Source organism: Herpailurus yagouaroundi, unplaced genomic scaffold (assembly GCF_014898765.1).
Source record: "Herpailurus yagouaroundi ecotype Mexico unplaced genomic scaffold, PumYag 190, whole genome shotgun sequence".
Classification (NCBI taxonomy): domain Eukaryota; kingdom Metazoa; phylum Chordata; class Mammalia; order Carnivora; family Felidae; genus Herpailurus; species Herpailurus yagouaroundi.
In genome coordinates this window covers 37,133,342-37,147,927 of record NW_024412421.1, presented here as the reverse complement: position 1 = coordinate 37,147,927, position 14,586 = coordinate 37,133,342, and the positions used below count along the sequence as shown (strand labels likewise).

The 14,586-nt window shown below is 59.5% G+C and overlaps 1 protein-coding gene across 4 annotated transcripts; it reads left to right on the top strand.

The window, feature by feature from the left end:
* Nucleotides 1–5,184: 5,184 nt before the first annotated feature.
* On the top strand, nt 5,185–14,084 carry MVD (mevalonate diphosphate decarboxylase). 4 transcript variants are annotated; one of them, XM_040443312.1, is made up of 11 exons: nt 5,185–5,282; nt 5,577–5,675; nt 8,883–8,953; nt 9,317–9,431; nt 9,757–9,903; nt 10,629–10,828; nt 11,095–11,169; nt 11,275–11,493; nt 11,790–11,905; nt 12,794–12,902; nt 13,467–14,083. In XM_040443312.1, the coding sequence occupies exons 2-11, from the start codon at nt 5,630–5,632 to the stop codon at nt 13,545–13,547; spliced, it is 1,179 nt and encodes a 392-aa protein (XP_040299246.1). In that variant the 5' UTR covers nt 5,185–5,282; nt 5,577–5,629; the 3' UTR covers nt 13,548–14,083. The 4 variants fall into 4 exon arrangements, with proteins under 4 accessions (XP_040299246.1, XP_040299245.1, XP_040299247.1 ...); XM_040443311.1 differs by lacking the exons at nt 5,185–5,282; nt 5,577–5,675 and adding an exon at nt 6,468–6,572 and having other exon boundaries at nt 13,467–14,082; XM_040443310.1 differs by lacking the exons at nt 5,185–5,282; nt 5,577–5,675 and adding an exon at nt 8,157–8,787.
* The last annotated feature ends 502 nt before the right edge of the window (nt 14,085–14,586 follow it).

Here is a 14,586-nt window from a genome sequence, read left to right as displayed (position 1 = left end):
TCTTCTGTGCTGGCGTCTGAGCCCTGCACTTGGCGCTTCCAGGACAGAGCAGGGCTCTCAGTTCACAGAGGAGGAGGTTGGGGTGGCTGCAGCTACATCCAGGTCTGCTTCACCCCGAGCCCACCTGCTTCCCCCCACCCATCTTTGCTGCTCACGGCATGGCCCTCGGCCAGCAGCTTCCACCATCGGCATGCCTGGTGCCTGCTGGGAACGCAGACTATCAGGTCCCACCCCAGATCTCCTGAATCAGAATTCACACACGCTTCCCTGGAGGAATCATGTGCACACTAACACTAGAGGAACACCACCCTGCACTCACTCTCGTCAGCACTGGGAGCTTATCTTAAAGGGAGACCTGGAACTTCACACCCATCAGGGTGGGTTGTTATTAAAACAAAGATGAAGGCGATCCCGATCGAAACAACACCAGCACTCTTCCCGGAGCTGGAACAGACAATCCGAAAATGTGTATGGAACCAGAAAAGACCCCGAATAGCCAAAGCGACCTTGAAAAAGAAAACCAAAGCAGGAGGCGTCACAATCCCGGACTTCGAGCTGTATTACAAAGCTGTAATCAGCAAGACAGTACAGTACTGGCACAAGCAGAGACACTCAGATCAACGGAGCAGAACAGAGAACCCAGAAATGGACCCACAAACGTATGGCCAACTGATCTTTGACAAAGCAGGAAAGAACATCCATGGAATAAAGACAGTCTCTTCAGCAAACGGTGCTGGGAAAACTGGACAGCGACAGGCAGAAGAATGAACCTGGACCACTTTCTTACACCAGACACAAAACTAAACTCAAAATGGACGAAAGACCTCAATGTAAGACAGGAAGGCCATCACAATCCTCGAGGAGAAAACAGGCAAAAACCTCTTTGGCCTTGCCGGAAGCAACTTCTTACTCAACACGTCACCGGAGGCAAGGGAAACAAAAGCGGAAATGAACTACTGGGACCTCATCAAAATACAAAGCTTCTGCACAGCGAAGGAAACAATCCGCAAAACTAAAAGGCAACCGACGGAATGGGAGAAGAGATTTGCAAACGACCTATCAGATAAAGGGTTAGTATCCAAAATCTATAAAGAACTGATCAAGCTCGACACCCAAAAAACAAATAATCCGGTGAAGAAATGGGCAAAGACATGAACAGACACTTTTCCAAGAAAGACATCCAGATGGCCAACCGACACATGAAAAAATGCTCAACTTCACTCATCATCAGGGAAATACAAATCAAAACCACAATGAGATATCCCCTCACCCCTGTCAGAATGGCTCACATTAACAACTCAGGCAACAACGGATGTTGGTGAGGATGCGGCGAAAGAGGAACTCTTTTGCATTGTTGGTGGCAATGCAAGCTGGTGCAGCCGCTCTGGAAAACAGTATGGAGGTCCCTCAAAAAACTAAAACTAGAACTACCCTCCGACCCAGCAATTGCACGACTAGGCATTTATCCACGGGATACAGGTGTGCTGTTTTGAAGGGACACATGCACCCCCATGTTTATAGCAGCAACTATCAACAACAGCCAAAGGATGGAAAGAGCCCAAATGTCCGTTGATGGATGAATGGATAAAGATGCGGTATATACATACAAGGGAATATTAGTTGGTGATGAAAAAGAATGAAATCTTGCCATTTGCACCTACGTGGCTGGAACTAAGCGAAGTAAGTCAGAGAAAGACAAATATCATATGATTTCACTCATCTGTGGAATGTAAGAAACAAAACAGAGGAACATAAGGTAAGGAAAGCAAAAATAAGATAAAAACAGAGGGGGAGACAAACCCTAGGAGACTCTTAAATACAGAGAAATTAGGGCTGCTGGGGGGTTGTGGGTAGGGGGATGGGTAAAGGGTGAGAGGCATTAAGAGGACATTTGTTGGGGTGAGCACCGGCTGTTACATGTAAGCGATGAGTCACTAAATTCTACTCCTGAAACTACTATTACACTCTATGTTAACTAACTTGGTTGTTTTTAATGTTTATTTCTGAGAGAGACAGAGAGAGAGAGACAGACAGACAGAGTGAGAATGGGGGAGAGCAGAGAGAGAGGGAGACACAGAATCCGAAGCAGGCTCCAGGCTCTGAGCTGTCGGCACGCAGCCTGACATACGGCTCGAACCCACGAACCGAGGGATCACGACCTGAAGTCGGACACTCAACCGACTGAGCCACCCAGGCACCCCACGAACTTGGATTTAAATAAAAAAATAAATATTCCCTTTTAATATAAATACGTAAATAAATAACAAAGATGAGTTAGTAAGTGTTGGCGAGGACGTGGAGAAACGGGGACCCCGTGCACGGTCAGCGGGGGTGTGAAAGGTGCAGCTGCCGTGGAAACCGGCACGGCGGTTCCTCAAAGACTCAGCAATGGCCTCACCACGTGACCCAGCAACTCCATCCGGGGAGCAGACGCCCAAAAGAACTAAAAGGACACGAACAGGTACGTGTGCACCTGTGCGCGCGGCAGCATCCCTCACAACAGCCGAGAGGTGGAAGCCAGCGAGGTGTCCCTCGGTGGATGAATCCACGAACCCGTGTGGGCCGTCCACGCGAGGGGGTGTTATTGAAGCTTAAGACGGGAAGGAAGTAGCGGCAGCTGGTACAACACGGATGGACCCGGAGGACATCCTGCCAAGTGCAGGAAGCCGGTGACAACAGGACACTCCGAGGGTCCCACTCGTACGAGGTCCCCCGAAGAGTGGGATCCGTGGAGACGGATGCCGGATGGGAGGTGCGGGGGCTTGGGCCGGGCCGGGGAGTTGGCTTCGTGGGGACAGAGCTCCGGCTGGGGAAGGTGGCAGAGTTTGGTGAACGGCAGGTGGTGGTGACGTGTGCTCCCAGAGCGAACGAACCTAACATCCCTGCGCTGGCCAAAAAGTGGTGAAGGTGGTAAACTTTTTTATGTATATTTTAGCACAATTTTTAAACAATGCTTTAAAATAAAAAAGGAAACCTGATGACCATCGTGGAAGATGCTTCCGGCTTGCAGGAGGGACCCCTACTCTTCACCCCTGCTAGTGAGCCTTGAGATGTCAAGCTTCGCTCCCTGTTCTGCACACACGTTTGAAACACTTGAATGGAACAAATCAGAAAATCAGAATAATGTGACCTCTGGTTTACCATCCTCTCTGTGACCCAATAGGCATTAACCCCACAAGTTACATGACAAAACCTGAGAGTAGGAGAAAAGCATTTATTTCATTCATTTGCCCAAGAGGCCCTACGATGAATTAATTTCATACATGTGGGTGGGTCCTGGGCTGAAGGTGCTGGTGTGGATGTGCATCCAGCCTGTGTACGGGCGTTGTTCATTCAAGGCTCTCCATTACATAAAGGGACCTTTGCCCACGAGCATGCTGTCAGACATTTGTGCCTACACAGGGAGCATGGGGCAGGAAGGGATGTGGTTGGAAGAGAATCCCTTATTTCTACTCACTGGCAATCAATAGATTCTAAAACTGAAAAAAAAAGAATAAAAAAAATCAGAAAAAGAAAGAGGGGCACCTGGGTGGCTCGGTCAGTTGAGCATCCCACTAGATTTTGGCTCAGGTTGTGATCTCATGGCTCCTGGGATCGAGCCCTTCATTGGGCTCTGCACTGTCACTGCAGAGACTGCTTGGGATTCTCTCTCTCTGTCCCTCCCCTCCTCTCTCTCTCAAAATAAATAAACTTAACAAAAAGAAAGAAATCAAGAAAGAAAGAACATAAGCAGGTTGTTTAGAAATACGGAAGAAAACAGGGGCGCCTGGGTGGCTCAGTTGAGCATCTCACTTAAAAAAATTTTTCTTAATGTTTACTTTTGAGACAGAGCACAAACGGGGGAGGGGCAGAGAGAGAGGGAGACACAGAATCCGAAGCAGGCTCCAGGCTCTGAGCTGTCAGCACAGAGCCTGACGCAGGGCTCAAACCTACAAACCATGAGATCATGATCTGAGCTGAAGTCAGACGCTCAACCGACTGAGCCATCCAGGCGTCCTGAGCATCCAACTCTTGATTTCCGCTCAGGTCATGATCCCTGGGTGGTGAGATTGAGCGCTGCGTTGGGCTCCTTGCTGAGTGTGGGGCTGCTTGGGATTCTCTCTCTTGCCCTCTGGCCCTCTCCCTGATTCACGCTCTAACATAAATAAATAAAATTATATATTAAAAAAAGAAATATGGAGGGAAATAAAGATTTGAAAGTGGTTGCCTTTGATGAGCCAAACCTGGAGGTGGGTAAGTGGAGAAGTGGTCTGGTAACTGACTTTTAAAATCATGTATATACAGTACTATCTTAGTTCATCCAGGCTGCTAGGACAAAACCACCACAGGCTGGGGGGCTTACAAACACCCCCTGGTTTCTCACAGTCCTGGACGCTGGGGCTCCAAGACCAGGGCACAGACGGCCGTCTTCTTGCTGTGTCCCCGCGGGGCGCAAGGGGCAAGGGCTCCAATCCCATCACGAGGCTCTGCCCTCCTGACCTCATGGCCTCCCGACAGCATCACGCTGGGGGCTGGGTTCCACAGATGAATTTGGGGAAGGCGGTTCACTCTGTAGACTTAATAAATGTCGGTGCTGTCGTCTCCACCACTGCCTTGGCGAACAGAAGTCACCGAGACTCACAGGCACCCTCTCTTCAGAGAATATGCCAGGAACAAGCTACCACCAATCTTGCAAAACAAGTTTCAGCCGTTTTGCATGAAATGGAAACACGATTGCAAGAAAAACTAAAAAAAACAGCCATCTGAAATACAAATGCAAACAGCAGTAAGATTCGGTTTTTCACCTTAAGACCAATGGGCTGCGTGGAGAGGGTGAGCACGCTCCCACGCTTTGGGGACCAGCCTTCAACAACCGATTCAACTTCCTCCCGGGAACTTGCCAACAGCTACCTATACCTGACACGCTCTACTTGGCCAGGTGATTACAATTCCTGAAATTCCTCCTACACGAATACTAACACACAAAAAACAGCTTATACTATATAAAAAAAAAAAAATTGGTAACAACCTAATTGTGCACCAACATGGGGCGGGCTGGAAAGATTAAGACACATGTGGACAGCAGAGCCAGGGAGCACTTTTGTTCGGAAGTGGAATGATCTCCCTGAAGCATCTAAGTGGAAAAAGGTCCCTGCGTATCGTCACACAGAAACTGTTCCCGGACAGACACTCAAGCACTGGGTCACACTAACCCTTCTGGGAAGAGAGCCGGGTGGCTGGCCGGGGGTGGGACAGTTCACAACACGTACTCAAACTCGACTGAAGAATGGGCCATTTTAAAGGTAAAAATGGACATTTATTGGGGGCGCCTGGGTGGCTCAGTCCGTTAAGCTTCTCACTTCAGCTCAGGTCATGATCTCACGATCCGTGAGTCCGAGCCCCGCGTCCGGCTCTGTGCTGACAGCTCGGAGTCTGGAGCCTGCTTCAGATTCTGTGCCTCCCTCTCTCTCTGCCCCAACCGACTCGCACTCTCTCTCTCAAAGATAAATAAAACATTAAAAAAAATTTTTTTTAACTAAACATTTAGAAAGGGAAGAGGGAAACTGGGAGTTAGTGTTTAACGGCTGGACTTTCAGTTTAGGATAAAAAAGTTCTGCTGTTGTATGGTGGTGATGGCTGTAAAGCGGGAATGTATTTAATGCTACAGGACCGCACAACTGGGAATGGTTACAACGGTAAGTGTTACGTTATGAATATTTTACAATAGAAAAGTCCCTGTGCAGAGATCTGACAATCCGCCTTCACTGTGAAAAAAGGACAGCTCAGAAAAAGGAGAGGTTTGAAGGAGCCTAGCTCTGGAGCAATTCATCCCTTAGCGCCCCCCAGCCCAGGGGCTCTGGCGAGTACCGGAGGTGGGGGGTGCGTCCCATGGGGACGCCAGATCTCGGGGGACGAGGCGTGGGGAGGACCTGTCCCGTGGCGCTGGGGACCCTGGGCGGGGAGGATCTGTCCTGGGAGCAGGGCGTGGGAGGACTTGTCCCGGGGCGCGGGGGACTTGCCCTTCAGCCCCGGCGGCACCCCTGACGCCGTCACCCCGTCTTTCGTCTGGAGCTACTGAGGCGCCTGAGCCCCTGGGCCCCCTGAGCCCAGCCTGGGCGGACAGTCCCTCAGGGTGCGGTCCCCTACCGCGTCCGCCCGCGGGAACTTTCCGGGTTCAGCTGGAGTCCAAGCCCGCTCTAGGGAAGTCCGACGCCACGCGCCTGCGCAGACCCCTGCGCCTGCGCAGTCCCAGCGCCTAAGTAGACTCGGCGTCTGAGTGCGCCGCGTCTGGGTTGATCCTTGCGCCTGCGCAAAGGAGGTGCGTGTCCGCCAGCCCACGGGGGCGGACCCAGAGTCAGCAGGCCATCGTCCGATCCCGCTCATTGGCTGAGAAGTGGAGCGGTGGCCGGGCCCACCGCTGATTGGACGGAGCGAGGACAGCTTCTCTGCAGGCGAATCGCGGGGCAGGTGAGGTGCCGGCAGGGCAGGCTGCAGGCTCAGCTCGCAGTGTTTCTGGGCCATGGCCTCCGAGGAGAAGCCGCTGGTGGTCGTGACCTGCACCGCGCCGGTCAACATCGCGGTCATCAAGTACTGTGAGTGCCTGGCCGGGGCGCGGGACACGGTCTACGGGGCCCGGACGGGGGACAGGGTCCACGCGGGAGGTCCACCCCTGGATGGAGGGACGGGGCACAGGATCCACGGGAGACGTCCACTCTGGGATGGGGGACAGGGTCCACGAGGGACGTCCACCCCCGCGTGAAGAAGGGACGAGGGACAGGGCCCATGTGGGGGGGTTCACACCCCCCGGGGGGGGGGGCGCCTGGGGGCCGGGGGCCCCCGGGTCGCCCCCCCTCGGGCGGGGGGCCAGGGTCCACGGGGGGGTGGGTGGTTCATCCCCGGGGGACAGGATGGGGACAGGGTCCACAGGGGACATCCGTCCCCCGGGGCTGGACGGGGGGGCAGGGTCCACGGGGGATGTCCCCTCCCCAGGGGGCCGGACGGGGGACAGGTCCACGCGGGAGGTCCACCTCCAGGTGAAGGGACAGGGGACAGGGTCCACGAGGGACGTCCACCCCCCGGAGCAGGACGGGAGACAGGGTCCAAGGCAGTGGGGACGTCCACTCCCCCGGGGGGCAGGATGGGGGACAGGGTCCGCTGGGGACATCCCCCCCCAGGTGGAGGGACGAGGAACAGGGTCCACAGGGGGAGTTTTACCACCGTGGGGGCGGGCGACAGTGTCCACCGGGACACCCACCCCTGGGGCTTGGCTCCCACTGTCCTGGAACCCGGCCACCTGGAGCCTGCTCTCCAAGTCCGTCGTGTTCTCAAGACTGCTCAGTCCACGGGTTCCTTTCGTGTGGAGCCTTGGGAGTGGCTCTCGTCACTCGCCGTGAGTTGGAGAATCACCGGGGCGCTGGCTTGGGTCGTTACTTGCTCCCTTAGCGCGGAGTCCTGTTCCCCGGCGGGGACACCCACACTCTGCTTAGCCAGACACCCTTTGAAAGGTCGCTGTCCCAGCGTATCGTGGAGACAGCTGCTCTGAAGTTCGCGTGCAGGTAGCCGCGTGAACACAGGTTTTCATTCTTTGGGGATGAGTGTCCAGGAGTGTCACTGCTGGGCCGTAGAGTAGTCGTGTTTCAGTTGTGTAAGGAAACTGTTGAACTTGACGTGCGGCTGCCACTTTCTGTTCCCACCAGCGACGCGTGGGCGACGCAGCTTTCTGGCCGCTGGTGTCGTCACTGGCTTTTACTTCGGCCATTCTGATCGGTGGGTGACCTGTGACCGCGGGTTTGCTCCATGATTTTCGACCGGCCAGTGACACCGGACACCGTTTCCCGTGCTGTTTGTAACCTGTGCGTCCTCTTGGGTGAAACACCTGCCCGCGTCTTATGTCCGTGTCCTAATTGGATTGTGTACTTTTTTTACCGTCGAGTTTTGGGAGTTTGCTGTGTCCTCTGCGTCCTAATCCTTCGTCGGCTGTTCGCGATGTTTTCCGCCATCTGTGGCTTATCTTTCGGCCGTCTAACGGGGTCTTTCAAAGAGCCGTAGCGTTCAAAATCGGGGTGAAGCTCACGCGTTTGGGGTCAAGTCTGAGACTCACCTACTTGGCCCTCCAACCTGAAGATCTTCTGAAGGTTTTACAGGTTTTCATTTGAGGTTCAAGTCTCCGCCTTGACTTGCTTTCTCGTACAAGGTGTGAAACTTGGGTCCGCGCTTTGGGCTGTGGATGTGCAGGTGTTCCGGCGGCATTTGCTGGAAAGGCCGCCCCTCTCCTTGCAACGGCTCTCGCGCCTTCGTCAAGTCCGTTGGGTGAATTGAAGTGGGTCCCTTTCTGGGCGCTCCGGGAGCCCCTGCCAGGGCTTGTCGTTAGCACCGCCGGTAACCGTCCGCTGTCCCGAGGCCCCACACAAGTGCAGCGCGACGCGGGCGCTTGGCAGAGAGCCCTGCCACCGTCCACGCGTGGGACGCTCCCTTTGCCGAGCCGGGGCGGGGGGAGGGGGCCGGTCTGAGTGTCTCCGGGGAGCAACAGCGGAGACTGGAACCAGGGCTCCCCTTGTTTGGGAGGCGAGAGCCTTACCCAGAGTGCTCGGGGCCTGGAAGGCCGCTCCGAGGGGCGGAAGATAAAACAAGCAATGAAACAGGGGATGGACCGGCCTCCAGCTCTGCTCTGGGACTGGGAGCCTGGTGAAGTGGGGAGAAATCCGGGAGGACTTCCTGAAGGCGAGGGCACAGGAGGAAAAGGACTTAACACTGTGCAGCGAGGCAGCAGGCTCTGGGCGGAGGGGAGAGAGCGGGCTGGCAGCGAGGGTAACTGGGGAGCACTGGTGGGGAGGAGCGAGGGCAGCGTGATGGTTTGCAGGGCTGGGCAATGGACCGGGCCGGCCTTGGGTTGTCTGTTCCAGGGGGGAAGCGCGATGAGGACCTGGTCCTGCCCATCAACTCCTCTCTGAGCGTCACCTTGCACCAAGACCAGGTTAGTACGAATGGGCACTGAACGCAACGTAAATATTCACCACGCTTTGGTTGAACTTTTGTTTAACAACTGTAGCAATAAATTCCCAGCCGGTGAACAGTTCCCCGGCCCCCTGTTAGGACTGCTCTTTGCGCACAGGCCCCTGCTCCCAGCTCTCCTCCGGAGTCCGGGCCTGGTGCCAGGCCTGCCACCTGCCTTGGGGCCTCCTCACTGCCCGCCCGGCCTGCCTTGGCCTCAACGGCCCAGTTCTCCGGCAAGGCCGTCCCTGCTCCTGAGCGGGAGACCCCGAAGGGCCATCCCCAGTGGAAAGGCGCGCTGACCCCTCACCCGTCCCTGCGGTGGCCCCTGTGTTTTCTCTCCCAGTTAAAAACCACCACCACGGCCGCCATCAGCAAGGATTTCACCGAGGACCGGATTTGGCTGAATGGCCGGGAGGAAGATGTGGGGCAGCCACGCCTCCAGGCCTGCCTCAGGGAGAGTGAGTGGGATCCCGCGGGGGACGTGTGCAACACTGGGCCGAGCCCTTCCTTCCCCTCTGCCCCTTCTTCTGTCTGTAGGGTCTGAGTGCACAGAGGGTGCTGCTGGCTTTGCAGGCCCCCTGGGGGAGGGGGCTGCCTGTGAGCACGGCCGGGGCCGGGGCGGGGGCCGGGACCTTCCCTCCCCGAGAAGGGCGTCTGCAGGAGAAGCTGGGGGCAGAGGCCGGCTTTCGGCTGTGCCGCTCCCTCTTCCTGACCCACGGCGGGTGAGATGCCAGGAGCAGGTCCGGGCCACCTGCCCAGTGGCCGTGTCCCCTCCGCCTTCAGTCCGCCGCCTGGCCCGGAAGCGGAGGAGCACCGGCGACGAGGACCCGCCGCCCCTCAGCCTCAGCTACAAGGTTCACATCGCATCGGTGAACAACTTCCCCACGGCCGCGGGCCTGGCCTCCTCCGCGGCTGGTTATGCCTGCCTAGGTGGGTGCCCGTGGGGAGACCGAGGGCCTGTAGGGTGCTGCGCTGTGCATGCCGCAAATGCTGTCGTATTCTCGCAGCTTACGGGGAGTCCCCGCCACACGTCCGAACGATGCAGCCTCCTAGGGCTCTGTGTACAGGCCCTTCCAGGTTGTACGTGACAGAAACCCATCCCAAAGGGGCTCAAGCCTAAGAGAAGGCCAGTGTCTCCGCTTACCCGACACAATCCCAAGAGAGGCAGCTGGCCCCAGGTGCTCCCACAGTCCCACTGGGAACCCGTCTGCCTCCTTTCGTCCAAACCCCTGCCCTGCTTCCCCCGCGCCGGCTCACTCTCTGGGACGCCCTCCCCACCCGCGCCAAGCTGGGCACCGCAGCGGCGGGCGGTGGGCTCACGATGTCCGACCTAGAAGGAACACCGGGGGTGACGCTTACTTGCCCAGCCAGCTCGTGTGCTCTGCTTGAGCCGCCCTCGGTGCCTAGCGGGGCCGGGAGGGCGCCCGGGGCCGGGGGGGCAGAGAGCTTGCCCCCAGCTCTGTGTCCTGCCGTTGGGCTCCCCCCCCCCCCCCCCCGGCCAGACCCAGCCCCACTCCGGCCCTGCCAGCTGTCTCACTGACGCCGCTCTCCGGGTCCCTCTGCCTCGGTCTCTGCTCCCCGTGGTTTTCAAAGGCTCCCCCCCACCCCTGGCCTGCCCATCTGAGCACCCTGTGTCCCGTACCCTGTGCCTGCAGCCTACGCCCTGGCCCGGGTCTACGGGGTTGACAGCGACCTCTCGGAAGTGGCCCGCCGGGGCTCGGGCAGCGCCTGTCGGAGCCTGTACGGCGGCTTCGTGGAGTGGCAGATGGGGGAGCGGGCCGACGGGAAGGACAGCGTCGCCCGGCAGGTGGCCCCCGAGTCACACTGGCCCGAACTCCGAGTCCTCATACTTGTGGTGAGGGAGGCTGGGAGGGGCGGCTGCCTCGGGAGGTGGAAGCGTCCCGTGGCTCCCGTGGCTCCCTGCAGCTGCCGGGCTGCCGCTCCCAGGACCGCGCCGTCTCCGCCCGGGCGGGCGACCTCTGCGGTCGGGGGCGCCACTGTCCCGCTTCCCACACGAGCCCGCGGGGGGGGGGGGGGTGGGTGGTGGGACGGGACGGGATGGGACGCGTGTTCCGGGCTGGGGGCCGCAGGCTGGGGTCCAGGCCGTCTGTTTCGGTGCAGGTGAGCGCGGAGCGCAAGCTGATGGGCAGCACGGCGGGCATGCAGACCAGCGTGGAGACCAGCCCCCTGCTGAGGGTGAGGCTGGGGTGGGTGGGGGCGGGCGGCCGCCCGGGGCGCGTCCTGCGTCCCTTGGGGCCGGGCCGCTGTGCTCCGCTCAGCGAAATCTCCCGTGCCTCGCAGTTCCGGGCCGAGGCGGTGGTGCCGGGGCGCATGGTGGAGATGACCCACTGTGTCCGGGAGCGGGACTTCCAGGGTTTCGGCCGGCTGACCATGAAGGACAGCAACCAGTTCCACGCCACCTGCCTGGACACCTTCCCGCCCATCTCCTACCTCAGCGACATCTCCAGACGCATCGTCCGCCTCGTGCACTGCTTCAACGCCCACCACGGGCAGACCAAGGCTAGCGGGGGGGCGGCTGGGGGCGGAAGTCCTGCGGCGGGTTCCCGAGGCCATGGCCCAGCACAGGCCTGCCCGCCACCAGGCTTCCCGGCGCCCGCTTGACGCCGCTGCCCGCGGGCGCTTGCCTTCGTGACCGCTGCGCCGGGTGCGTGGCTGCCGAGGGGCCGCAGCCCGCGCCGCCCCCCCCCCCCGGCTGGTCCTGAGTTGGCGGGCGGCCACGGGTGTCCGTGGCGGGTGACAGGTGTGAGCCGGGCCGGCCTCTCCGCGGACACTCACGCTGACCACGCGGGTTCCAGGTGGCGTACACGTTTGACGCGGGCCCCAACGCTGTGGTCTTTACCCTGGACGACACCGTGCCCGAGTTCGTGGCTGCCGTGAGGCACTGCTTTCCCCCCGAGTCCAACGGAGACAAGTGAGTTGGGGGCCCCCGCGTTTGGGAGGCCGTCGGGGGAGGAGCAGGGTCTCCTGCTGAGGTTGGGGACAGTGGCACCTGAGGCCGTGGTGCTGAACGGGTGTCCCGTGGCAAGCGTCGATCCCTACAGGGACCGAGGGCACCTCCCTGTGACCGCAGGCGCTTCTCACACAGGTCACAGCCCTGGGGCCGCGTGCACGGGTGCGCAGCGTGATGGCTCCCGTGGGGCAGGGCCCCAGCCTCGAGGTGGCCACGGGGCCTTTGCGTTTCTCCCACCGGTCCCTGTTCCCCGTGCAGGGAGATCGCCCTGCTAGGGCTGCGGGGAATACGCGGGGTTGTTTCTCTGTCACTGTAATTGGGGCAACACTGATGACTTCTGGTGGGGTGGGGCTGGAAGACTGACTTCCTTGCCAGATGGACAGAACGCACGACCAAGGACGATCCCCAAGGTGGCTGGTGTCCTCGTGGGAGGCTCTGAACTCACTGCCCTCGTCACCCCGTGGGTGGTTTGCAGGCTTTTGCTGTTCTGGGAACACGGCCACGGACTCACACTTGCACCGGGGTGTTTCCCTCTTAAGCTTCGTCCCCCCTTCCTGGCCACCGCGGCCAGGTTCTCGCGCACGCGCGCCCGGCTGCGTGTCTGCGTGTGTGAGGTCAACTACGCGTCACGCGTTACTCACCGCGTCAGCAGCCTCGAAGGGCACAACCGGTGGCTTTACGCACTTCATTGGGTTCCCGAGCCCGTGCACGTCCCCAGAGGAGACCTGCCCCTCCCCTCCGGCAGTGCCACCCCCGCCCCCAGCAGCCACTGCTGCTCTTCCTGTGTTGAGTCTGCTGTCTCCACACCTTCCGTCAGGAGCTCAGGACATGCGGCCCGTCTCTCCCCAGGTTTCTCAAGGGGCTGCCCGTGAGGCCTGCCTCACTCTCAGACGAGCTGAGGGCCGCGCTGGATGTGGATCCCACCCCCGGCGGCGTCAAGTACATCATCGCCACGCAGGTGAGGCCCAGCGGCCCGGCCCACTGAGGGCTCACGGCCAGCCTGCCGGCAGGTGAAGGGGCTCCCCGGCCCCGGTCTGTCCCCGGCAGGAAGCCGGCTTGCTGGTGGTAACAGTGACACCACCTTTCTGTTTTCAGAGCGTTTGGTACAGTGTGGTTTGTCCCGTCCACTCACTTACTCTCAAAGTGGATGTTTGGGGACCCTCCCACCCCTGCCGCCAAGCGAGGGGAGCACTTGGGAACACGCTGGGACCGCCGGCGTCCCCAGTGCTGAGTGGGGAGACTTAGGGAGACTCACGAGTGCTGGGGACCCTTGGGGCTCGCCACGTGGGCACAACTCAGAGTGCCCGAGCCAGCGTTCTGCTCGGATCTGCCCGAGTCTGAGTCCCGCGACCTGAGCACCGAGGCCACGGCCTCCACCTTCCACCTTGCACGTGCTATCCACCCTAGGTCTGGGTGACGGAGGCCCAGTGACCGGGTGCCTGTAGTGGCCCACGCGGGTTGTTAGCCTCTGTTAGTTTCTGACCTGCACTTCCCTGCTTCTCCCGTTGGCACGACCCGACAGGTGGGCCCCGGGCCTCAAACGCTGGACGACCCTCACGCCCACCTCCTGGGCCCCGACGGCCTGCCGAAGCCAGCTGCTTGACCACCTTCCCCAAGACGAGCCCCAGCCACCGCTGGGACAAGGGCCGCTTCGCCGGGACAGGGGTGCTGGGTGTGGCGGCCGCGAGTCTGTGCTCAATGGGGGCTCGAGGGGTAGCCGCCGGGCTCCAGGCCAGGCCACTTGCTGTGGCCACACTGGGACACTTGGAGTGACCGTTGGCGCCACACGGGCAGTCGGGGGCACGCCCCCCAGCGGGTGCCGGGCTGGATGGCACGGGGCTCCCTGGCCTCGCCCTCTGGGGCCGCTGCCACCGCCCCAGATGGCAGCCGTGCCGGATATGACGGGGAGGTGGCGTCCCTCTTCAGAGCCGGAGGACAGGACGCCTCTGCAGACCTCAGGGACCCTCCGGAGGATTTGAAGCCTGAGAGCCGCCTACGGCTCCTCTGCCAGACGCAGGCCACGAGGTGTGAATGGAACATTTCTGTGTAAAATGACCACTGGGGGCGCCTGGCGAGCTCAGTGGTGGAGCCTGGGAGTCTTGATCACAGGGTGGTGAGTTCAAGCCCATGTTGGCATCTGGAGAGTTTACTTTAAAAATAAAAAAATAAAAAAAAAGACACCGGTGTGTCTCCTGCGGGAGGTGGGAGCGCGACGCCCGGAGCCCTGTGGGCTGCTGGGAAGAAAGACAGTGCTCCTGACTGGGGCCTTCTCGATTCCTCCACCAGTGCTCTGGGGTCCCTGCTCTGAGAGGCTGGAGGGTGTGGGCAGAATGGGCAGAGCTTGGAGCCAGCTTGCACCTGAAGAAGCTGCCCTCTGTCACCTGCTGGCCATGCACGTGGCCACGACTGTGGCCCATTTTCGGTGGCTGACACAATCCTTAAAGCCCTGACAGGCGTGGGGGTGTGGTTCGGGTCTTGCTTCAAGTTCCTGTCCACAAAAGAAGGCGGGAAGTGGGTTTTTTGGCCGCAGTGCTGGTTAGGGACATGATTCCCCTCAGCCCAGGAGTTTCTGGATCATGAAACCATAGGAATGCCACCCTTCCCCACTTCCAAAATGTCCGTGTGGTGCAGGCAGGCTTCTG